Source organism: Vigna umbellata, chromosome 5 (assembly GCF_029865625.1).
Source record: "Vigna umbellata cultivar VRB3 chromosome 5, Vumbellata_1.0, whole genome shotgun sequence".
NCBI classification, from domain to species: domain Eukaryota; kingdom Viridiplantae; phylum Streptophyta; class Magnoliopsida; order Fabales; family Fabaceae; genus Vigna; species Vigna umbellata.
Genome location: NC_142169.1, coordinates 35513258 through 35540108, shown reverse-complemented (window position 1 = coordinate 35540108; position 26851 = coordinate 35513258). Strand labels below are relative to the sequence as shown.

Genomic DNA, 26851 nt, shown 5'->3' with positions numbered 1-26851 from the left:
AAGCGGAACTGCTGCGATATATATAATATATATATATATATATATACAATAGTTTAAAAAAGCTGTACATTTTGATACTTCCATATACAGTGTTATATACCGCTACGCTAAATTTACATAACTCAGAAAAATGGCTATTAGCTATTATATTATAGTCGTGTGCACATTTCTCAAATGGCTATAACATTCATCACTACCACCGAAGAACTCTAAGCAAACCCAACACACATGCTTTCCACACTTGCACTCCACATGGTTGCACCCATCCACCTTCTCAATTACATGCCCACACGCCAAGCAACTCTTAACTTCGTCGTCCTTGCCTCTGCGCCACTCCATCAGAGATGAATCCGGATCTTCCTTGAACTCTTTATATCTCTCGCATGAAAGGTAAGGATGATACTCTAAGTGGCACCTGGTACATGTCTCTGAATAACACGCCCCACAAACAAATAGCTCGCCAGCAGTCCCAGGATCTGCAACTCGATAAATTGAGGGGCAGTCTGGAGAAGGGCAAAACCTGTAAGTTCCCCCACTCGTAGTCACGAAAGCTCCCAAAGAAGCCCTGAAAAGTTCCTCCAACTTATCACTGAATAAGAGAGATCTCAGATCTGTAAGCAGGATGACATCTCCACAGTCCTTGTGAGTACAACATATTGGGAAGGTGCCTTGGTTTTTAATAGCAGATTCACATTGTTCCACCAGACACAACCGGCAGAACAAATGACCACAGCCTTCAAGCTGGAATGGATCCTCAACCTCGCACAAGCAAATCGGGCAATTAGGACCATCATTAGCAAACGTCCAAACCAAATGATGGCATGAACGAGCAATCTCAAAAATTATTTCCTCTACCCTGGTTTTCAACTCCTTCCTACCATTAAGACTGATTACATGGCGTCTTATGTTGAGCTTAAGATCTACTCCAGGTACCCTTTCTTTCAGTCCATGCAGATCCGGTCCAAAGTTCTTAATCACTTGCTTCATTAAATCAGGAGGTAAATCCCTCCCTCTCAGATGGATTTCTAACTGCTTTTCTTCATGTAGAGAAAGGAGGGATTGAATCACCTTGTCATGAGCCAAAGCAACCTTGTTTGGGGAACCAAACACACGCAAATTCAAGCTGTGCCTGTCAAAAAGAATATAAGTTCCTGTCTCCTGCTCCAATGAGTTTTTAAGATTAAAGCCATCCTTGGACATCATGAGCTGGAGAACTGCAGGAGTGAGACTGTCATGCTCAATGGTTTTCCCTCTCAATAGTTCTTCCAGAGGTCTTCTGACATCTGCCACTGTCCTTGTGGCGTTCGCAGTTATCTTGACTCGGTGGGAACCATTAAATGTCCTGTCCTCCTCGATCTCAAGACCTTAATCAAGAAAACCAATGATTGTCAGATGTCATATTGTAATAAGAAAACACTTGACATTGTTCAATTGAAGTTATCTCACAATATAAATATGTAGCTTACAACAAACACCAACGGCCCCCTTCACAAAAAAATCAATCAATGTTTCGAACAGAATACTTTGACTTGAGAAGGGACGGTCAAGGGAGAAATCAGACTAGAGGAATTTATCGAGTGATTTTAATAGTGTGAAAGGAAAAATCCTTTGTGAAGGGGGAACCCCCAGGAGGAGAAACCTCTCACCTGTTCTCATCCATACAACAAAGAGTGTTTGTTTATTTTTATTTGTTTCTACCAAATTTCTATTTCTTCCACCTTGGTTTATCAAAAACTAATTGCACCCATTGTCAGTGAACATACATTTAAAATTTAACACATACATAGATGGATGAACTACTGCGAAACATTTAAAAAGAGAAGAGAACCAACAATGAAAATTCAACAATATATATTGAATTTAAAGTAACTCATTCTTTAGTCCATTTTTTGAAGAAGGGGATTTAAACTAACTATACACGCTGCAAATGCTAAACTGTAAGGAAAATGAATTGTAACTTACAAGCATCTACAAAAAAGAAAAATTGGCCTATACCTCTTAAATTCTTGAACCTTGCAAGTACTCCATCCAGTTGTTCCCTAATCACACGAAACACTGGTGCTGGAAATATCAAGGAGCTTTGAAACGACCGCTGGCACTTTATCTTTTGCCATGATAGACATCCAGGTAACACCTTTCCTTCAATATGCTCCAAAGCTTTTGCTGCCTCTAAATGCAATCTTCCATCGAAACTGATTAAAGCTGTCATAAAGGCATCCTTAGGCCCAGGTACAAACACCTGAACTCGGCAAGAACTAAAGTGCGGGTTCCTTTTGGGCAAAGAGGGGTAAATTGCCTTCAAGAGTGCCTCTTCCAAAACACTGCATGGTGGGTTTTCAACCGCATCCCCTCTCACCAAGAAAAAATCCAAAATCCTTCTGTTTGTAGCAGTTCTTAGCACATCCAGTATTTCAGCTTCCGAGAGGTCTTTGCCAAGCCCATTTATAACAACACTGTCCATACTCTTTTTGCCAACTTCACATCTAACATACCTTCCCCCTATTGCAAGGTTGTAGAAATCTCTCAATATATCATTGACATCCTTTATATCACATTTAACTACGGCAAATCCCCTGCTAATCCTACGAGGCCAACAAATTTTTGCTTTAACATCAGTGTACGAAAATGTTTTATCCCCTCCCAACTGCGAAGGGAAAATTTTCAAGGAGGAGCCACAAAACTCATGTCCATCTAATTCAGTGGCTCTTTTGACAAATTCAGGGGATGTAAAAGTTATCCTGCCCCACCTTTCCTTATCTTCATCCTTCATATTGCCTGCAGATTTGTGAACAGCACAGATACTACCAGAGGTATTCTTCTCTAAAAACATTAAGAGCTCCTTGTCATCAATTGCATTTATGTTTGCATGACATACCTCAACACTCAAGGAACGTTTCTCAAGTTCCAAATGTTTTATCTCAGCACCAGACCCAAACAAAGCGATAGGTGAAGGACCAGACCCATGATACAAAAACTTATCAATACATTCGGCACGTAAGAACTTTCTCTCAAATTCTAGAGCGCCATTAACCAACGCAAGGGCTGTATCCATATTATTTGAAGTGGCAAATAAGTGGACTGCATTCTGGTCAACATTCACTTCAATGTAGATACGTTCCTCTGAACAAGCTTTCCTTATACGCGAAACAAGAGCGAACAAATTACAGTTGGCTTTTCCACAAAATTTCTTGAGAACAATACGGCCAAGACCACACAATGTCTTCATTTGCAACTTCCCCTCCACCATTTTAGATACATCAAACAAGGGAGCTGGGCAAAGGTCATATAATGATTGAAAGTCAAATGTGCTCACGCAGACCAAATATTGATTAGAGATGGAAAGAATCTCACCAAAAACCACCCAATTTGGTTTCTGAGCAAAAACAAGCAATGAACATGATGGATGCAGTTGAACATGTTGCCCAGTTTGCGCCACTTCATAACCAAGTTGATTGCAGCCAGAGTACATGGCTACATTCTCAGCAAGTGAGGACAGTATAACCCTCTTCAAGTTCTTATCATAACTAGAGGGTGTATAAGGGTCCCAATGCCAATAACTCGGAATAACAATTTTATGTTCACGCTCAAGGCAACTTTCATACTCCAAAATTGTGTCTTGGCACCTCCTCATGGACTTAGCATTGATGCTGTTTTTGAAACACCATGCTTTCCTTTCTCCCCAAGGCAAAGCATCCCATTCCTTGTACACGGATAGAAGAGTAAAGAGGTCACCATCACAATGGCAAAATTGCACTTTAAGACAATCGGATCTTCGTTTTTCAAATTCACTGCCAAATCTACAAAATATCGTACGAGCATTGGCCATCACAGCAGCCAGAACAAGACCTTCCCTACCCAAACGATGTTTGTAACAGCCAAGAATAAGTTTACCAAGCCTGGGTTCAATTCCCAATTTGGCAAGGAACCAACCCTCTGGCGTTAGATCAAGACCATCGTTTTTCATCTCAATTGCTCCTAACTGAATTAGATTCCTGACTGCTATGTCAATAGAGCTAGAACTTGGAGCATCCACAAAATCAAAATCCTGAATATTCTTCACTCTCAGAGCCAGGATCCTCAAAACTGCTACACCAAGATGAACTCGCCGAATCTCTGGCTCTTGATTTAGGTCCATTGATTGATAATCAGTTTCTGAATACAGCCTATAGCACACACCAGGTTCGGTCCTCCCAGCACGACCAGCCCGTTGATCAGCAGAGCTCTTACTAATCCAGCACACCTTAAGTACATTCATCCCGCTGCCAGGATCATATCTGCAGTCTTTAACTAAACCAGAATCAATCACATATTTAACACCAGGAATTGTCAGTGATGTCTCCGCAAGATTTGTTGAAAATATCACTTTTCGCTTTCCAGGGTAGTTCTGAAAAACACGATATTGCTCATCAGATGAAAGTTTTCCATGTAAGGGCAGGGCAACTGCAGAGGGTATTATTTTAAACTTCTCACAGGCATATTCTACTTCTATCTGAGAGGTCAGAAAAGCAAGGATAGTTCCCTCTTTCTCTGTTCTGTGAACCTCTGTTGCCTTTCTGACAACATCCAAAACATCCAATGCAACAACAGAAGAACCAGAATACTCAGCATGGTCAGGAGGAGCGTATTTGATATCCACCGGAAAACTTCTCCCTTGCACACGAAAAATACTACAACCATCAAAGTAATCAGATAGCTGATTTGCATCAGCTGTAGCAGACATAATGATAAGCCGCATCTCACCCCTCCTATAAAGTAAATTCTTCAACAAAGTCATCAGTAAATCTGTATTTAAGCTCCTCTCGTGAGCCTCATCAACTATGACGCACGAGATCCCAGACAAATTATCATTCCTCATGTAGTGCTGCAATAAACAGTGATCTGTCGTGAATATTATCCTGGAATCAAGCTCATTCAAGGATGAAAACGTAGAACATGTGATTGATTGCCCTTCATAACAACCGCTGCTTTCTTCCTGAACCCTTTGAGCCACTGATTTGGCAGCAATCTTGCGAGATTGGGTGCATACAATGGATTCATCAGCACCAATGCCAGAATCAGCTAGAAACTGAACTAACTGTGTACTCTTACCAGATCCAGTCTCTCCAATTAATACCACCATCTGTATATATACTAATTAGAATAACATCGATAAAAGAACATATATAAATTCTAAATAGAATCACAATTTCTAGAGTCCAATGACAATAAAAGTCAAAATACATAAGTATATTTAATCCTAAAACCAACTGATATTAAAAGATTTCTCCCAACTAGTACATAAACCACAACCCAATGATTGAGGTAGGTACCATGGGACTTTCAAACACTCCCATTCACATATTCCTGCCAAACAAGGCAACACAAATCACCTACCTTCAAGAAATATATAAGCATCACAGACAAGTATAGAATATGATATCAAGTTATTAGATTTCACCAACAGCGTTCAGAAAAGGGTTATTGACCGCTATTCAGCCACAATGTCAGGACTATTCGTGTTTATGCAACCACATTTGGCCACAATTTCCGAGCAAGTTCAATGTTTGGGGGGTCAACACAACCACAAATACGAAAGCATTTGTGAACAATTTCACTCCATCTACAACCGCAACTTAAGACATCGTTAAAAACTAATTGGCTTCAAATTAAGTTCTTAGACAGGGCACATAAACAGGGTGTAGGACCTAATACAATGTCATTAAATTTCATCTAAAATCAAGATTTCAAAAACAAGTTGGCAACAAGTATTTTAGTGGCAATCTCAAGATTTACAGGATTCAGACGACCACAGTCGCAGCCTCATTTGACCACAATATCCAGCGGAATTGTCCAAAACACTCTCAATCTACAACCGCATTCGCAATTTAAGACATTGCTTAAATAAAACCAATTAATCCGTTATACAGGCATGTAAACATCATCCAAGTAATTAGAACTGTATAACAAAAATGGAAAATAAAGTTACAAATTATAAAATATTTATCCCTTCCAATGATTATGGTTTCAAGAATTAATTGCAATTTCCATAGAAAGATATACCTTCTGCTCATGTATCTCCCGAAGAATATCCTTCCTGTAAGCATAAATGGGCAATCCATCCTCCAGTCTCCGACACTCCCTTCTGATCAGGCAGTGAATGCGCTTCCAATCACAACATCCATCAAACTCCAACACATTCACACTCCGACTACCCTCCACGTTGGCACCAACCATGTCAGTTCCCTCCGCCAGATGATTCAGTATACAATCCATCGCAGAGTAGAACTCCATCAACCTCCTTTCAACCTGGTCTTTCTCATCAACGAGCCCTTTCCTCTGGTCAATATATCTGTTATACCAGCTCATATGCAAGTGCTTATTCCTGAGCAAACGAGAAACCCTCTCAATTTCCTTCGACAACCTTTTACTCTCCTCCACCCACCGCTTAACCTCCTTCCCCTCCATCACCTTCATCACGTGCCTCCTGAACAGCACTCGAAGGCGACCATCCAGACTGTCCGTCACCGAAGCGTTGGAGTCCAGCTCCGGCGTATAATCGTGCTTCTCCGACAGCAGCGTCTCCCAGAACCAGGCGGCCGCAACGCACGCCTCCTCCCAATTCTTGTAACTGAGCACGGCAGCGACCTCGTCCTCGGGGTAAAAGGTAAAAGACTGCTCCTTGTGCTCACAGTCTTTGATCAGGGCCTCGATGTCCTCGCGGCTGGAAGGGTGGAAGCCGAGTCGGAGCACCACCTTGAAATAAGGCTTCACCTTTAAATTAGGCTCCGGCGGACGGTGGACGCGTGCGGCATGTGCATGTGGGTGTGAGTGCGGCCTCCATTGTGGGTGAAAATCAAAGCGGGGACGAGTGCCGTGAGACATTGGGGAGGAGTTAGGGTAGAAAGATTTCTTCATGAAGAAGCAATAGAAATGAAATTGAAAGATGAAAACCCTAATTGTTTGGAAACAATGTAAAGTGAATGATACTTTATAGCAATGGCCAAGTGTATTATGATCTTTGTCTTGTCAGAGACTCTTCGTGTTTCCTTACAGTTAGTCAGTCCAATATCACTTCCTTCTCTGTTTCTGTTCCTCGGTTTATTTATTTTTTTCTTTTTTGTATATTTTTTTTCCTTCTTCAGCACGTTTTGTTACTGTAATTTCAACCACCAAAACTAATACATGTTTATTTTGTTGGAAGGCGTAAATATATTTTTAAATAATTTTCGATTTAAGGTTTTTCTTATAAATCAAATATTTTTATTCATAAAATTTAAATTATTATTTAGTACTAGTTAAAAGGAAACATTTCTGTTTTTATATATTTAGAAATATTAATGCTAACCACTACATAAAAAATGAGTGATTATTATATTACAATCTTTTTTAGTATTAGATATTTTTAATTTTAAAATATAATTAAAAATAAAATAAGAATATTAAATGTATTAATATATATAAAAAAATCTTTACAGTTTTTATATACTTGTAGATTTTTTTAAATTTAAAACATAATTAAAGATAAAATAAGATATATTATTCTATATAAGGAGGATTGTCTTTTGGTGTGCACACTTATTTTTAATTTTACCCTTTAGGTACTTTTTAATTTTTCAAAATCATATAATTATTATACCAAATTTATCTTTCAAATTACTTTTTTAATTTAACCTTTTTTTCAATTTGACTTTTTTTTTAAATTTAACTATTTTTTAAACTAAAATAACTATTATAATAAAAAATTATCTAAAGAAATTAACAATATATACAGTAAAATTGAAAAAGTTATTTAAATTTATTTTTATAGTTATAATAATAATAATTTAATTATTTTTTAATGTAAAAAAATGAACACGTACGCAAGACGCATATGTTTTTATTTGTCTATACCAAAGGAGATTTTATATTCTTATAAGTAAGTGTTTTTCTTTTATTTCTATTTTTTAAAATTTTAAATTATTAATTTAGTCACAAATATTCATTTTTAAATATTATCTTAAATTATTCAATTAGTACTTAATATTAGTAACAACTTAGTCCAGGTTTATTAACTTTCATGTTTATCTATACAAAATATGGAATGGTATCATTCAAATAGTGGTTATATATATAATAGATGTTATAGTAGATAAGAGATTTAAAAAAAAATTGTCAATGAAGTTGAAGAGGTTGTTATTAAAGTTTGTCAACAAGAGTCTTGTGAGAATGAAAGTAAGATTAGATGTCTATGTAACAAGTGCTTCAAATTTAAATGATTTGTTTCAATTCAGAATATTATAATAGCTATGATTAGTTATGGGAAATAAGAGGATATTAATATCACATGCTATATGGAGCTAGGCATTTACTTTTGCACCAAATTACAAAACACATTAAAAATATAATTTCTGCATTTTAAAAATAACAAATACATATAAAATAAACTTAAAAATTAGTATGAAAAAGTTTTGGATTGTCCTGCAAAATAACCCTAAATTGTAGTATTTTAAGAGATCAAATAAGAAAATACATGTCAGAGTCATTAAAACGCACCCAAAACTCCAAGTAGTGGGATCCATGTGCTAAGAAGGGAGTGAACGTCTCAGTTAGTGGAAAACAGGTGGATGCAGGAGAGAAGCCGTTCGTTTTGGGTGACAACAGTATTTAAGGCCAAATTTCAAATAACGTGTCACTTCTCTGCATGTCTTTCTTCTTCTCCAAACTGCTGAAACTCTTTTTTCCCCCTTCTCTCTAAAATATCCTAATTCTTTCTAAGAAATCTTAATATTTTCTTCTTTTGATCACCACTCAGACACTGTCTGAACACTCCTGGTGTCGAGGACGTTCGTTTGAACCGATCAGTTTTGGATTCTGGACTGGTAAGTTCACCTCTCTCGGCCGAGTGGTTTTTCTCTGTACATGCAAACTTAGTTTCCAGTTACATGAGTTCTTTAACCCATTTCTGAACACCTTTCTAGTCTTTCATGTGGTTAGTTTCGTAAATCGTGATCGTAGTCTTCTAAGAAATTGGTGGTGAGCCATTCTGTTCAAATTATGAACGTTCGGTCACGCTTAGAGGTAGGGAAAGCTTATATAATTTGAACGTTGATATGTTTGCATGATACCTTGTTTATTTTTTATGAATATGAGATATGAGTGTACTGCTTGTTTGGACGTGTGGATGGATGAATGATGCATGTGGTGAATTGAGTTGAGATAAGGATTGATCGTCAACTATAGTATTCTGAGTAAATGTGGTAATCTGGTCGAGCGTCCGTCTATATTAGGTTCTCTTATACAAGGAATTACGGTAATAACGAGCGTGTTATAATATTATAATGTATATATGAGTGTTAAGCCTGAGTGTAGTTCTCCTTTAGACTTCCTGAACAGTTTAGTTAAAGTGTCATATACTACTCAAGGTCGTAGGACTATTGTTCTTTTCATTCAGAATAAGTGGTGGCTCAATTGTATAGATTTATATAGTCATTCGTTTTATTTGAGTTTATTAGCGATCGGTTTTGGACCAAGCGTTCAATCTCGGTAGCGCTCATTCCTGATAAGCATTTGGTCTTGGACCAGCGCTCATTCAATAGTATTCGGTTTCTACATGGCTCAGTCTTAAACCAAGCGTTGGGTCTTGTTTTCTATAATATATATTATTACCGTGTTTAGAATAAGAGTTTTCATTCAAACTCTATAGCGTTCGTTACTCCATAGTTTCTCATCAATATTAGTATTTAGTGTAAATCAGTGTTGGTCTTTAAAAGGTGTTCGGTCTAGAGTCTTAGTACTCGGTCTAGGCTTCGTGGCGTCCGGTTTTGAACTCTTAGGAGTCTGTTTATTGAAGTAGATGAGTAGCGCTCAGTCTTGTTAATTTCTAAAAAGCGTTATAACAGTCGTACTTGGGCTATGATATGAACGTATGATGTTATTTCATTTGAATATGTGGATGATAAAGTATGAGAGAATTTGAAATGTGATGTGTATGAAATAGTTTGATTATGAACGAGTATTCCAGGGAGGAATATCTCAGAAAGTGGTTATTGATTGGTAAAGTATGAATGTGGGAAAAGCTTAGCTGGCGTTTATCCTGAAATTCTGTGATTACTCATTCTCAAGTAGAGAGGGGTAAGTCATGTGTGAGAATGACAGGAGGTCCCAGTCCATAAGGTGAACTTGGGCGGAACGGACTAACCTCGGGTGGTAGCTGTTGAGGGCATCCCAGCTATCACATCACCCGGGTGCAAAAACGTCGTAGCTACACAAAATTCATACAGTCCGAACAGTCAGGAGTAAAGTGGTCGGTCATTGCATGCATTACTGTATGGTTATGGTTGGAAATGTCTGATTGGTTGATGCATGATTGACCTATTGATATTATCTTGGATTTGTGTGAATTCTATGTTTTCTGAATTAATTAAATTACATAAGCTTACCATATTCTCATGTTTTGTCTTGTTGTCCGTTCCGATTATTCTTCCTGTTGCAATGATCATCCTGTGAATGTGAGCAGAAGGGAATGAGTGTTTACTGGAAGAAGCTTTGGAAGAAGTAGAAGTGAAAGCTGAACCATAGGACCGTGCAGGTCGTTAGAATTGGTTCTATTTTGTATAACCGATCACCGATCAGTGTAAGCTTAGTCTAAGAATCGTTCGGTCTAGACTTTTGTTTTGTAAAGTTTAAATTTCGGAGTATCGTTGTAAGACCGTTCCGCCATAAACAGTACATTTTCTCTTTCAGAACTGAACTATAATATTGTTAATTGTGAGTATTCTATGATATGATTTTATACTGTATTTTTGGGATGTTACAATAATTTACATCAATCCAACGGGATCTGTTGCAAGATTATTATGCTTTATGACTGTTTTTATAATATCTTAAGAAGGGAAAAAATATTTATATAATTTTGTTAAACTGAAAAAAAATGGCTTCTAAAAGTAAAATTTAAAAGTTTCATTTCTATAGTTTCTGCTTTGATTAAAACGTTAAAATAAATAAGAAAATTCCTAGGTGGCAATATTACTGTTTTTAGTAAGTTTTTAATTTTTTATAAAAGTAATTTAAGAGATGAAAGAGACATGTCCATTTGAAGAAATTGACTTAGGAATATGTTGTGTTGTGATGATACCTAAGACTAAGCGTGAAGTTTCGTATGTTTTCTAGGTTTCGGTGGAATTTAGAGGTGGAGGTGCCATTCTCGTTATACTCACTCACTATGCTTTATTTTATATATTATTTTATATCTAACAATAACAATAACCCTTTTCTCTTATATTCTATGGTATCACAGCAAGAGGCTCTTCAATGTGAGGGTTTTTTGGTGTTATATATATATATATATATATATATATATATATATATATATATATATATATATATATGTGTGTGTGTGTGTGTGTGTGTGTAAAATAATCTAGAAAAAGAAGCTTATAAAAATATTTAATTATATAAAAATGGTATAATTATTTAAGGTTTACGAGTATTTGGTACTAGTAAATAATATTCACTTTAAATTATTTAAGGTTTACGACGATTATGAAGAAGTTTTATGTTATCTTTTAGAAAAGAAAATGTTGTTGCTTACTTTTATTTTATTAAATATAATAAAAATATATATTTCACAAAAAAGATAAAGTAATCTGATCTAATACAAAAAAAAAAAGGAAAAATTAGTTATAAAAAACGTTGCATCCCTCCTGATGATAAACTTTTCGAAACAGAATTTTCATAAACTTTTCAAAACATAGATGATAACTTTGGAAAGGAATTTCCCACCAAATTCACTTCTTCACTTTTTTTTCTTCTAAAAAGTGCAATAACAATGGAAAATTAATTTATGGTTAGAGGTGCGATGGCAGCAGGGATCATAGTAGTGAGATGGTGTTGCGAGGGAGTGTATTTTAGTCATTTTGCGTGCTGTAAGGGGTGCAGTTAGTACCTATGAAGTGCAATTAGTAATTATGGAAATGCATGAAAGGAAAAGCCTATGAAACGGAGGAGTGTTACTCCCTCCACTACCCATCTTCTCCCTCCACCTCTCCAATTTTTTCTAAATTCCAATATTACCCTTTTTACTTTTATCTTTAGCTATTTTACTTTTTATTTTTAAAACTCTAATCTTCTTTCACTTTCACATAGGCACGCCTCCACCTCACCCCACTTTCATTTTCTCTCTTTTTTTCTTAATTTCTACATTTGTTAACTTTCAACTGATGATATTATTAATGAAAGATGAAGAAAAAAATTTCATTTGTGACCATAAATAACTGACTAAATTATATTAGATTAAACTTGTGTAACAGTAGGAGAGTAAGTGGGATATGATTAGACCGAACAAAGGAAAAATTGTGATGCAAAAAAATGTATTGAGGTTCTCCAAGCGTGGCAAGGCATGACATTTTGGGTCTGTGGTAGTGAAAAGAAAGAAAGTGAAAGTGGGGGTGGGATGGGGACTTGCTTATGAGAGAAAGAGTGAAAGTGAAAAGAGATTAGGATTTAAAAAAATAAAAAATAAAATAAGTAAAAATAAAAATAAAAAAGATAAGATTGAATTTAGAAAAAATTAGAAAGGTGAAAAGAGAAGATAGGATGGTGAAGGGAGTAACACTCGAAACGGAGTTACGAGGAAGTCATTAGGCCCAAATCTATCAACATAGCCCAATATAACTTTTTCCGGACCCATGTACACAAACAAAAGAAAGAAACATATTTTTCTCGTTAGGCCTGATAAAGAAAATGAAAGAAGTGTAAGATTTTCATAGAAAAGCCATTTTGCCTCTGCCAATAGTACTTATAAAATGCTATTTAGATTTTGCAATGAAGAAGAGTGAATCTGAAAAAGGGGAAATAATAGGACTTGAAATGAAAGAGATGTGAGGGTGGAAGTTGTTGGAATTAAAAAATTTGAAATGAAATTTTATAAAAATTAGTGAATGATGTAATGAATTTAATAATAAATAGATATTAACAAATAAACCATTTTAATAATGAAATTACAGTAAATAGAAATTAAAAATAAAACACTCCTTAATAAAATATCTAAATGTTAACAACATAAACATTAAAATGATAAAGTTAAAAATTGGAGAAAATATACGACTGCAGTTACTATCCAATTCCCTGACGGATGGATTCAGTGGAAAAATATAAGAAAATGGAAAAGTAAAGTTTAAACTTAGATCATTATTGGAAAAAAAAACTTGTGACAAATTGTCTTATTATAATATCCTTTACACTTTTTCATAAGTTAAATAAATGTAAAATAATATTTCCATCTATCTTACAGGTTTATAAATAAAAATACATTAAAGAAATAGCGTTTTTAAAATTGAAGAGAAAATCATGAAAATAAAATTAAAATTAAGGTATATAATATTTATTATTCTTATAAGGATTTGACATGTATATGGCCCTTATCGAAATTAAACTCCTTCTCTTTTGATAAGTAATGAAGTGTTAAAAAAGACTTATTTGAATATCTAGAGTAAATGCAAATCAAAAGTTAAAGTTTAAAAAATGATTTAACAAAATATAATATTTTAATTTTTAGTTTAAGAAAAATACCTATAATAGTTGAATAAATGTTTTATGATAGGTTTGGGACATTGACCTTTTGATAGTGTTCATAATAAGCAATGAGAAGTTCGAAAAACTCGTAATTTGGGTTGAAATCCTCAAGATTCTGTTTCCACTCTGCATAGAGACTTTATAAAGAGATTAGAAAAAGAGAAGAAAGAAAGAGAGAAGTGCCTACCACTAAGATTATGCGCTGTCAGACAAACTTTGACCCTTTATCAACTCATTTCTCCATATGTTGCTTTCACATTTGTTTTTCTCTACATTTTTTTCTTTCTTCTACACACTGTTCGATTCTATACACAACCCATACAAAAACCTTTCTCTCTTTACTATTTTCCAAACCATGTCATCATTTCTTGCGTGAATATGTTTGTGCTTCAGTTTGATTTCCGTTTGATAACGTGTGAGTACAAGTTCTATATTAAATAAAAATAAAGTAAAATAATATATAAAAATAAAGATTTGACGGGTTTATCGAAGAAGTTCTTCCAGAAAACACACTACCAATGAGATATGAGTCCAACCATATAAGAGATTAACATCACTCTCTACCCAAAACGTTAAGGCAATATATAAATGAGTCTTTCGTCTTTATATATGCTATATTTTCTCCTTTCTATGACTCATACTTGGATTCCAAACAATCTTTCCCTCAAGAGTAAGTTCATTCCACATTGGTACATTCCAGTAGAAGCATTCCCAATCAACCACAACTACGATGAGTCTGTCACCAAGACGAATCTTCGGCTTTGATATCACTGTTAGTTTATCGAGAAGGAGATTTCCTGGAAAGACACAATATCAATGAAATATGAGCTCAATCATATAAGAGATTAACATCAATCTCTACTAAAAACCTTAAGACAATGAATTAACGAGTCTTTCGTCTTTATATAATGCTATACTTTTTCATTTCTATAACTCATATTTGGATTTCCAACAAATTTATTAATTCATTGTTTAAGATTTTGGAAGAATAGCGGTGTCAATTTTGTATGTATTCAAATATAAGTGCAAATCCACGTTAAATAAAATAAATAAATAACATATACGAATAAAAATTCATTAGTTTATTGTTTAAGATTTTGGATAAAAGAAGTATCAAATTCATATTTTATTAGTATTCAATCAATTCAATAATATTAATAGAATCAATAATTTGACATGAATGGTGGGTCCTGCCTTACTTGGATGTCGTATGCAAGAAAATTGAGACTCGTATGGCCATAAATTTCGCTACGAACGTCATCTACAATCTCATTTGTCTTTTGTGCCCATACTATTTCTCGCTTCAAAATTACATAGTAATCCTTGGTTCAAAGCTATATGACCTATATAAGTTGGATTTCGATACTTTACCTGAAGTAAACACAGTCTCTTCGTCAACACTTTCTTCTAATAACATCCACAACAGTTCTTTTATTTGTATCTTTTTAAATATTTTTAAAGAACTAAGATTTTTATTTAATAAATTAAAAAATAAAAATATTTAATTCTTATTTATGAAAATATTATGTATACGGATGAAAATTATTGAAAATTGAAAAATATTTCAACAAAATCATTTATTAAACAATTTGATTACTTTAATTAAAAGAATATAAATATAAATTTCAAGTACAGTATAATTTTAACAAACTCGTCTAGATCTTAAAAATAGAGTTAAAAAAACACATTCTTACATCAGAAACTAATTCTAAAAGATATATAACAAAAGCTTTGAAGATATTTTTCATTATTCTTTTCCAATATTTAGAATGTATAGAATAGAGAAATCAATTATTAACTTAGACACTGTTTGGCACACTGAGATGAAGCACGTAGAACTTGCAAGTCTCTTTCAGACTCTCACTTTTTTTTGGCAATAACATTTGTTCTCTACAATATGTTTCTTGCGACTAATTTAGTATCCTTTGTGCCTTTTTTGCACATGCCGAGTTCAAGTATTGTCCTTACCGGGAGAAGATGGATTGAAAATTTGGTGCATCACCTTTTCTAATGTGATTTCGTTGTATTGGTCATGGATTCAATCATTAGCCTGTTGAAGCAGAGGAATCTGCATCTTTATCCCATAATTATTTATAGTTGAGATTGTTTTTTATAAGCTTTTGTGGGAATGATTAATATCCAAATATCGAAAGAAGTTAACTTGCTTTAGAAGTTAGATTCTTCATATATCCATTGAGAAATGATGGGTGTGTGGAAAAACAGAGAGTACTATTCAGAGCTTTCGTGAAAGTCAGTGAGACCAATGAATGTGTCCCATGCCCATTCACCATGCAGAGTTGCAGAATTCGTCCTTACACACTATATTCCACTATTTATTACCATCACTTCCAGGATATGATACACATTTCATATATATACACACAAACTGGGACATAGAAGAAGCCTCGGAAGCTGAAAACGTAACGTGAGTTAGAAAGAGAAGAGAACGCAAGAGTGGGTTTTGGTGAGCCCAGGTCACACGTGTTGTTGTCATTTAAGAAAAGTGGGGTCGTGGGTTGTCATAAAAGCTGTGGTGTGTTGTGTCACATTTTAATTTTTGTCGAAGGCATTGATGGGCACAGTTTTATGCTGAAACCAACTTTTTTTCTCCTCCCATTCATTCTTGCCTGGCACTGGTCGCCAAGGGCTAGAAAACGACTTTCAAATTCCTAGCATAAGAGAAGAGACCTTCGAACGGAACACATTTCAAACCTGGGATTAGTTCATAAATTATTTTTAGACTAACATATAAAGAGAATTTTGCACATAAAAAAAACTTTATGTATCGGGGTGAAGATTCACGGAAGACACAAACACTAATGAGATATGAGTTCAATCACGTAAGAGATTGACGTCACTCTCTAACAAAAACCTTAAGACAATGAGTCAACGAGTCTTTCACTTTTATATAGTATTCTATTTTTTCATTTTTATCCAATGTGAAACTTAGACTCAAACTTGAATTCCCAAAACCATACTTATAGAGTGGTCAGCCGGATACAACCATGAGAGAGATGACCGACCGAATGGGCTGTGGTTAACGCTTTCAGGTATTATTCATTAAATATTAGTTGACCTAAGGGTCATGGAAATGGAAGACAGAGAGGCTAGACGACCTCAACAATAATAACCCCTATATATAACTTATAATCAACTTGCAAAAATTACTTAGTCGAAAATGGGTCGTGATTGGACTGTAATTAAGATTCCACTAATCACAAGCTCTACAAATAGGTGTCGAAAGAAGGTAATTGATTGCATTTATTGTGCATTTAAGATTTGACTGTAACTCCGATAAAATTAATCACTAATTTAAACGCTTTAACAGGTACAGCTAAGCGATTTGGAACTTGGAAAAAAAAAGTATCGAAACTATTTAGGAACTTTGAAAAAAGTGTAAAGAAGCTTTTGTGGAGATCATCGAGACTCGAAACACTTTCATATATTCTCCTTTCCTCCAGGTTATTTGCGAAAGATATACGAGGTGTTTCAATATTAATGAGGTCAAGAATAAATTTATACAAATGTCTTGAATGAAATAAACTTGACAAAATGAATTCCTGTGTAATTTTTTGTTCTGTATGCAGTTGTCTCGAAATATTTTGACTTAGAGAGTAAGCCTCCAAATTATACTTGAGAAAACTTGCAAGTGGAATGTTAGGAATTTGTCACGAGACAGACAACCTTTGATTACATGTTATTATTAAATATAATTGGAAATTAAGATATTGCTAAGTTGGTTTCTGTTTTACAGGTCCCTTTATAAGTATTTGTGGTTGCCTATCCAGAACATTAAAGTGTGAATATTAGGATATATTTATTTTTCTCGTTCAATACGAACATTTGAGGGGAAAAAATGAAGTACAAAATGCGTCACAATAAAAAACCAAAAGTACAATATTAATTCTTGAGAAAGAACAAAGCAATGATTTGGCAAGCTGAACATCATCAATATTCTATGGAATCTCTTGGAGATGCCATTGATGTTGTCGTGATTTATCGTACTCCTGGAGTAATCGTGATATAAGAGTTATAACTAGAAAAGAACTCAGAAATTTTAAAATTTTCGGATAATATATTTTCTATAAAATTAAGGTCAATATGCACAGGTGGCGTCACTAACTAGAACAGTAGTAACGCTGATAAAAAATAATAATAATAGTAACAGTTCCTATAGTGTGAAATAATTAACATAATGATGCTTCAAAAAAATTCATCGAGACTACAACCGAAACGCTTCTCTGTAATTCTATAAGATCATATTTAGGTCTAACTAACTTTTTTTTGTTAATATAATTTAGTCCATTTATTTTTCGTTTATGAAAAAAATATCATTCCTTTAATTTCAGGTTTATCCTTCTTGATACTTTGAAATAAAACAATTTATTACCTTTTTCCTTTAATGGATCTTTCTCTTTTTATAAATTCTGATCTAGAAAATAAAAATTTAAAATTATTCTAAGAGAACTCCAATAATAATATTACACTTCACGTCACTTAAATGATATTAATAACCTTAATAAACATTCTTCCTTGAATTCTCTTAAACTTTATCTAAATACAAATCATAAGAGTTTTCAAAATTTAAATCAGATAATATCTCATATAAGATTATTGATTTAACAATATTACTCGACACACTTAATATCATAATATTGGAATTGTCTATAATGTTTCAATATATTTAATAATTTTACATCGTTTAAAAAATCTATACTCCAAAAAAAATAATGCTTTAGATATATAGATTGATTCTTACTATATTATCTCACTTGAAAAATATATTCATGAAGTTGAATTTACTCTATCATATATCACGAACAAACAAAAATAATATTTATTGTTTTTAGAAAGTTAAATACATGTTAAAAAAATAATAAAATTTAGGCACGAACAATGAGATAGCTAAAATTTTAATTCACATATTCAATTTAATCTAGAATTCTCTTGTTTATTTTATTTTAAAAATAAATCTTTATATTAACCTAAAACCAATTATATATACCATCTGAAAATTTTTGAAATCAAATAAAAAAGTTCAAAATTGATAAGAATTTTCCTAAATACATTTTTACTCATAATTGTATCTCCCAACTAAATTAAGTCATTTGGTGGTGGGCTTACATTTCCACAGGATGCCAAACGAGGCAAGGGTCCTGATATTTTTCCAATCTTAAAACTATTTCATTTTGAAAAAAAAAAACATATAAATTAATAACAATAAATGTATCATTTATTATAAAATCAATTCACTCTTTCAATTAACAAATTACTTCTTATTGGCTATAAATACAAATACTGATGTAATTTATTTAAAAAGTATAAATATTATTTTATTAAAACTAAAAAATACCAGTCAGTACGAAAAATTAGTAAATTAAAACTGCTATTACTTTTGAGTGGAATTGAAATTCACAAATTCACAGCCACACTCTTTTTTTTCTCTTGCTAAAGTTTACATCCCATCACTGATATAATTCAGAACATAACAAAGTGGTACAAGATATGTTTATAATGGGCTAGTCAGATAATTGGCACAGTTATATATGATAAATATGAGTCAAAATAGTCTTATTATTTTTTCAAACTACATATTAATATAAAATCAATATACTTCACTGTATATTTATTTTAAGTTATGTTTCTTTTACTTATTTGAACAAGTGACAAAAATGACATTTTTTTTATAACTTTGAAACAGTGTATTTTATTATTTGTTTATATTCCATTCATCATCCAAATAGAGTTCCTAAATTGCAAATAAATTTTTAAAAAATATTGATAATTGTAGAGATTAAAACTAAAAGGAAAAAAATGTGGTTAAGTCATATGACCTTCAACATAGGGTTAATTATTTTTTAGGCATAATAATAACTACAATGATAAGCTGCTGAAGGTGATGTTTTTTAACACAACAATTGCTTGCAAAAATGTTCCTCTTTACCCATTACACATAAATTGCCTCTTTTCGGTAACATCTTACACTGATAGAAAAAAAATAACAGACTAAATACCTGTCTTATGAAATGGACACTAATTTTTAGAGTATTTTTCCTTTTTTTACCATAAAAAAATGATTTACTTTATTTTATTAGGATATATATATTACTTTAAATTTAAAATTCGTGTAGAAAACTTATAAATTCTGAAGAAAAACTTAATGTTTGAACAAAATTTTGAATATTTATGGGAGTTAGCTACAAGAAAAACTCCATGATTTTTGAGGATAGTGTTTGACCGGAAAGAAAAATCATAAACACAAACTTTTATGTGGAATATACCTATTCTACAATTTCATGTGTTATTAGGTTAGTACAATATTTTAGTTAAATTAATATAATTGATGGTTAGTTTTTTATCTGGACCAATATGAAAATATTACATAATCACTAGAAGATTTTATGAAATTCCTATAATCATTATCAACCTTGTGATAACATGAAAAGAATTAACTATCATTTGGTTATGATGAAGACACACAACATCTCCTTTATTTTCTTAATGTCACAATACTTTAGTTAAATTAATTTAAATTAATGCAAAATTCTAATTAAATTAGTACAAGTATAAGTTAGAGTCTAAATAACTAATGTTAGATTGGTGTCTTTAATTTTAACAGTGAACATCTATCAACATCCTATTGTAAATCCTTGGTATATAAAATTTATTCTATTAATAAATACTTGCTATATCAATTTTATTTCCGGTTGGTTTTCCCTAAGTAAAATAAAACTTTTTATTGCAAATTTTTTGTTTTTAATGATTTTTATTTTTTATCTAAAAAATTGGTAGCTTATTACCGAGGCTTTTTACAAAATTGTTTATTGATAACAATAGTTTTGAGTTTCTAGATAAATTACTAATAAATATATTCGTTTTTTATAGAATAATATAATTATATATGTTAAGAAATAAATTTTAAATATAAATTAATTTTACAAAACTGAATTTGTACTTACTTAAATATTTTAAATTCACATTTTCTGTTTCAATATGAAACTTCTAACATCATATTTATCATTAACATTTTCTTATTAAAAATTCTTCAACCTACTTAGTGTATATCTCAATAAACGTCAACGTCTGATATAACATCATTGTAATACATACATACACATATGCCAGCAGAATATTTATAAGAAGTCATGCATTTTCTTTGTTGGCATTTTGGTGATTTCAGTTTTTTCAATCAAATAATTATTTGGCACACCTTGTAATTCCAACTACATTTCACAGCCACAATTTCACCAATACTAAAAGCTTAGTACATAAATGAATTTTGTATATGAAATAGACACCCTTTTTAACACATTTTAGTAAGTTTAAATATTATAGTAGATAATACAATTTTATTAGATATTTTTGGGATTAACTTTTTATAGGATAAGATTTATATTTGTTTATATATCATAAATAATTTTGTTTGCTTTATTTATAATAGGCTGGGATATTCAAATCATTTCTCACATCAATATATATAATTTTAAACTTAATTGTAAATATTAATGAATAGTAAGATAATTGTCCTATAATTGAAATATGATAGATACATTTTAGATGATTATGATATCATATTGAATTAATATGATATTTATCTTTAAAATAATGATTATGTAATTCTGATATCATTTTAAAAATAAATTTTAAAAATAACTAAATATATAAAATTTACTTGTAAATATAAATTTTGTAAAATTTACTTATGTAGCGTAAATTTATCTTATTTCGAGTTAATATAGAATGTTTAAGAAAAATTATAATCTAACTTACATGATGAAATGATAATTTTTTTTATAAACTGAAATGAAAAGAACAAATTAAATCACAAAAATAGACATTAATATATGCTAAAAGTTATCAATTTTTTTCCAACAATGGAAACTTCTTCCGTGGCTTAAAAGATATGACATGAATAACTATTAAACCTAAAGCTAAATAGTGTGCAATGAGGATGAGTCTCTATATGATGTTAATTATTTAAAGCAGCAATGCCACAAATTCGAAAATAAACAGTTTGATGTTCAGTATAAGATATATGTTCAGATATACATGAGTGGTTCCTAGTTCTTGTAATATGAACATCAGTAGTTGAACCATCAAATTATATATTTCAAATATTGAAAACACCTAAAACTATATAGATTATAGTATCTTTTGCATCCCAAACCCATGTATTGGTCCCAGATAATTCTCTTTTATCTGCCTAAGGTAACTCCTTTATGCATATAGTAGACTTCAAATCCAGGCACTAAAAGATTGTTCATTACTAGATTCAGATTAAACCACTTTTTAATACAACAAACTCATGTAAAATATTTTAAATTGCAACACATTAATTAATTTGACAATGATAATAATCTTATATATATATATATATATAAAATATTTTATGGCTAATGAATAAATCATTATCTATTCTAAATCAAACTACTTTTTATCAAAACAAATGAGGAAGCATTAAAGTAACTAGGAGTTACAAAAAATAAATGTTCTTACAATAATGCCCTAGTTATATAAGTAAGATTAATTCTTTACATAATCTTTCAAAGCAAGACTTTTTTTATTTCTAATTTAAAATATGGAAATTTATTTTATATAGTTTTTTTTAGGCACAAACTTGAACATGACATATTTTTGGTTTTGTAAGAAGTTAAATATATTAATTAGTATTAAAAAACTATTAGTTACCTTAGAATTAAAAAAAAATATTATGTTTTGGGATAAAATTAATATAAATATATAACTAAATAATAATTTTTACTTTAAAATGAAAATTAACATTTAAATGAAATAGAATAACACGATGTAAGGTTCTTTTAATTCATAAGGAGTAGATTTTGAGTGTGATTTAGTTTATAGTAATTCATGCATACTTTAGTTCATTGAATTGGAATTTTGTTACATTTGAAATATACACATTTCAGACTAGATTTTTTAGGGTTTCAAATCTGTTATCAACCAGACAGATTTCTGATATATGTATTTTTAGCTAAATACAAAATATTGTTTTGATAATTTTTTAATAAGTAAATATCACCCTCAGAATTATTTAAAAGTGTCCGTTGCAGGAGCGTGATACGCTGACCAACCCAAATCTTGAGTCAGCTAAACCGAGGGAGCCGAGCCGTATACACAACTAATTAATTATTAATCAATTGATTGCTGTTGTTAGGATCTAAGCCGAAGAAATATCACTGTCACTAAACGGTCGAAAGAAACCGGAAGTGCAACGGGCTACAACCGGTGATGAAAAGTTGCATTTGGATTGAATTTGGGTTCATTTTCATTTGAAAGCTAACCGCAGTAGCAATCCACCTAACCCCAGTCAGATTCTATCTCCGGTTGGGTTTATATAAAGCGAGTGCAATTAGGAAACTCTACCGGGTTGTGAAAATACTTCACCATTTTCTAGTCTCATGCTATATTCATCATTCTCTAGTTTGTTTCTTTGTTTTTGTTCATAGTTGATGAAGGAACTTATTCTTTCTCTCACTTTTTATATTTAACCATGCTAAATGATACAGTGGAGAAGAATTTTATAGCATGTTTGCGTGTGTTTTTGTTTTGTTTTGAGAAAAAATTGGCTTGTCTGTGTGGTTTTGCTTTTCCTGTATGAAAATTTTGATGGGTAAAGAGGTTGAGGAGGTGGTAAGAAAGCAAGGAAAAAAGGGTGTTGGTGGAGATAAGTGGTACTTGTATAGCTGCTTACAAGATTGTAAATATAGGTGCTGTTTAATACAAGGTAGTTCTTTTTCCATGGTTCCTTTTGAATGAAAATTAAACCTTGTCTTCTCAGCTTTGTTTTGAGATCTTAAAGACATTGACCACCAACAATAAAGTGGATCAAAACACTTTCTTCTTTTAATAAGATCCCATCTTTCGTTCCCATGAAGAGACTTAGCAGTTCAGATTCTTCTTCCACTCCCCTGATCACAGTTTGTCCATCAACAGGTGATAATAATTAGCTCACAGATCCAAGATCCTTGTTTTAATCGTGTCGGTTTTGTATAGATATACTAGTACTAATCATTATTATATTTATCTGTGATTTGTAATGATTTAGAGGAACACAGTACGAGAAACTGCCAACAGCACGTGTATGGTAGGGAGTTCCAATCGATGATGCTTGAGGGGCTTGACGAGGAAGGGTGTGTTGAAGAAGTGGGACATCAATCTGAGAAAAAACGGCGACTGAGTGTAGATCAAGTGAAGGCTTTGGAGAAGAACTTCGAGGTTGAAAACAAGCTTGAACCTGAGAGGAAGGTCAAACTTGCCCAAGAACTTGGGCTGCAACCTAGACAAGTAGCTGTCTGGTTCCAAAACCGTCGAGCAAGGTGGAAAACCAAACAATTGGAGAGAGATTACGGTGTCCTCAAAGCCAATTTTGATGCCCTCAAGCTTAACTATGACACCCTCAATCACGACAACGAAGCTTTACGGAAGCAGGTACAATAATAATACTTTATTTTGGATTTAACTAAAACAACTCTGGGTAATTACTTTTTTAACGATAAAACAAAAGTGCATGTTAAATTTTACTTTTTTTAACCATCTTTGCTCTCAGAATAAAAGCAAGTTGACCCATTTCGTCAAGATTTACTCACAAAGCTCCTGCTCCAATTTTCAATTTCTGTTAATTTTGTTATAAATCCTCACTGGTAATTAATATTCGTTGACAAGAACGATAGTTTCTTTTAAGCATATACTTTTTCATCAGAAGGTTGGAAACGAAAGTCAATTTCTTTCCTTAAGTAAAAATTAATCTCAGTCAGATTATTTTTAAATCTGGTTTTAAAAGTTGTCTTAATTTTTTCTTGAACAAAGACCTATCTAATTTTCCTAGAATTTACTTGCGAATGTTTTTGTTTGAGTGTTGTAGAGTGTGTTTTGAAATTGGATGGTGTTTGCAGATAAAGGAACTGAAATCGAGGCTGGAGGAAGAGAACACTGGAAGCGGTGTTTCCGTGAAGGAGGAAATAATGATGCCTGACTCGGACGACAAAACAACGACGGAACAACAAAGTAAGAGCGAGCCTAGTTCGGAATCCGAGGATCAGTTGAACTACGAGTGTTTAAACAACAACAAGAACAGCGCTTGTTTCGGAGGCGCTTCGCTCTTCCCAGTGGACTTCAAAGACGGTTCTTCCGACAGCGATTCGAGCGCGATCTTGAACGAAGAGAACCACTGCAGCCCCATAACCGAACATCTCTTGCTGTCAACGGAATCTTCCTCGATGAACTGTTTGCAGTTCCAGAAAGCGTATCAGGCGCAGTACGTGGTGAAGATGGAGGAGCACAACTTCTTCAGCGCCGATGAGGCCTGCAATTTCTTTTCTGATGAACAAGCTCCGACGTTGCAGTGGTGGAGCTGAGGAAAAGAAAAGAAAGGAGAGAATGAAAAATTTTGTTTGATATTGTACATTTGGTTGAAGTAGTAAAAGGGTTGGGTGGTTGAAGGGTAGAAAATGGAATGGCGTCGTGTGAAGTTGAGAAAGAGAAGCGAGAATGGCTGCTGCATGGAGTGGGGTGGGAGGTAACATGAATAATTCAATCCCAGACAAAACCATGCTGTAAAAAGCTTTCAATTCAAGTATACAATAACGGTGCAGAACCTTTTTACCAAAGACAAAACCGAAACAAGAACTACTACACAAGTGTAGATTATGTTTATGAATTTTCAATTTTGTGTTCCAAAATGTCCCAAGATTAAAATACATTCCGGGTATTGTTAGTTAGGGTGTTTTTGCTAGAAAATACTTAAAAGCCGAAATGATGAAAGAAATTAAATAAGTACAACTCTCGGAAAATAATCATATAAAAGTTATGATTTTACTATTCTATTATCGTTACTATTTAATTAAAATACTTTATTACTAAAAAGGGTTGTGGAAAAATTATTTAAGAAAAATAGAATAAGATAATGTGAGGTTTTTTTTTCTTCTCGTTCTCATTTCTATCCAACTCAAACAAACACTCTTATTCCTATCCTATTTTCACTTCTTTAATGCCTAAACCTAACCGTGTTGGCTACATATGTTTATATTACAATTACATCTATCCCTTTTGTGAAAATAATTCAGCAAAATCTTCAATAAAAAGTTACTAAAAAGTTAAAATGTGCATTGATTAAAGATAAAAAAATAATTCGAATTTTTCAAAAATAAATAATTTGTCAGGAAAATGATCATCGATGAACTTTACAATTCGATATCTTCCTCTTCCTCTTCTTTCTCCAATTGCAGTCATTTTTAATGTGTATCCGTTGTCACCACTACCACCAACTACAATTTCTCCTCCCATCCACTTCTTATTTTTTTTCCTTTTCTTCTTCTCCTCTTCTTTTCATCTATCTTTCGTTAATATATAAAAATGTCATCAGACTGACTTAACAAAAAATTACCACTCAATTTTTTGAAAGATTTATTAACTAAATAATTTGTTGATAATAAAAATTATAAATTATCAACAGAATTTATCAACAAAATTAATTGAACATAAGTTACCAAGAACAATTAATATAATCTTGAAAGATATTTTATGATTCTTATCTTTTATTTAAGTATAGAAGATAATAATTCATATAATACATACATTTTGCAAAGTAGGAGATTTATCTCTTTGGAACATGTTTATTGAGTTTTGAAACACACATATATGAATTCGAAAAAAAAAGGACACATTTTAAAAAAATATATTTATTGTTTTTTCAAAAGAAGGACATACATTTTTTTAAAAAATTATCGTTTTTTGATATTAATATCACATATGAATTTGAAAAAAAAAAGGATATTTATCTCTTTGTAACAAGCTTTTTTAGCTTTGAATTATAAGAAATCAATCTAATTTAGCACAATTTGTGACCATCAACTCTATCACTTATCATTCTCTTCTTTTTTTAAATTTAAATATGATGTCAATATCCTTTTCTAAAATGAATATCAAAACAATTTCCATAATTTTTCATCCTATTATATGAATAATTATTTTTTATATTTAATTAAAAATTATAAACAAAAACTCATAGATGACTTTTCAAAATCATATTAAAAATATTTATCAATAATTTAAATTCTAAAATTGATGAAAAAAATCTGATAATAATTTTGATTTATTAATAAATATATTTTCATCAATAAAAATATTAGGAATAACAAAATTTCTTATAGTATTTATAAACAGTCTCTTAACATTTATAAAGTCATATTGTGAAATCATCTAAGGACTATTATTGTTTAATGAGAAAGATTCTTCATATGTCTTTTTCATTAGTCCCAACAAGTTTCACAAATTTTAGTTTAGTTGTAATGGTATTTATATTATA

At 32.1% G+C, this 26851-nt stretch overlaps 2 protein-coding genes across 2 annotated transcripts; one reads left to right on the top strand and one right to left on the bottom strand.

The window, feature by feature from the left end:
* Positions 1-9: 9 nt before the first annotated feature.
* LOC124840688 (ATP-dependent RNA helicase DEAH12, chloroplastic-like) lies at positions 10-7046 on the bottom strand. Its single transcript, XM_047316789.2, has 3 exons — positions 6040-7046; positions 1996-5119; positions 10-1364 (listed from the first exon to the last, which is right to left on the bottom strand). The coding sequence occupies exons 1-3, from the start codon at positions 6892-6894 to the stop codon at positions 145-147; spliced, it is 5199 nt and encodes a 1732-aa protein (XP_047172745.2). The 5' UTR covers positions 6895-7046; the 3' UTR covers positions 10-144.
* Positions 7047-22900: 15854 nt separating this feature from the next.
* On the top strand, positions 22901-25265 carry LOC124838035 (homeobox-leucine zipper protein ATHB-6-like). Its single transcript, XM_047313539.2, has 3 exons — positions 22901-23481; positions 23594-23976; positions 24441-25265. The coding sequence occupies exons 1-3, from the start codon at positions 23418-23420 to the stop codon at positions 24900-24902; spliced, it is 909 nt and encodes a 302-aa protein (XP_047169495.1). The 5' UTR covers positions 22901-23417; the 3' UTR covers positions 24903-25265.
* Positions 25266-26851: the final 1586 nt, after the last annotated feature.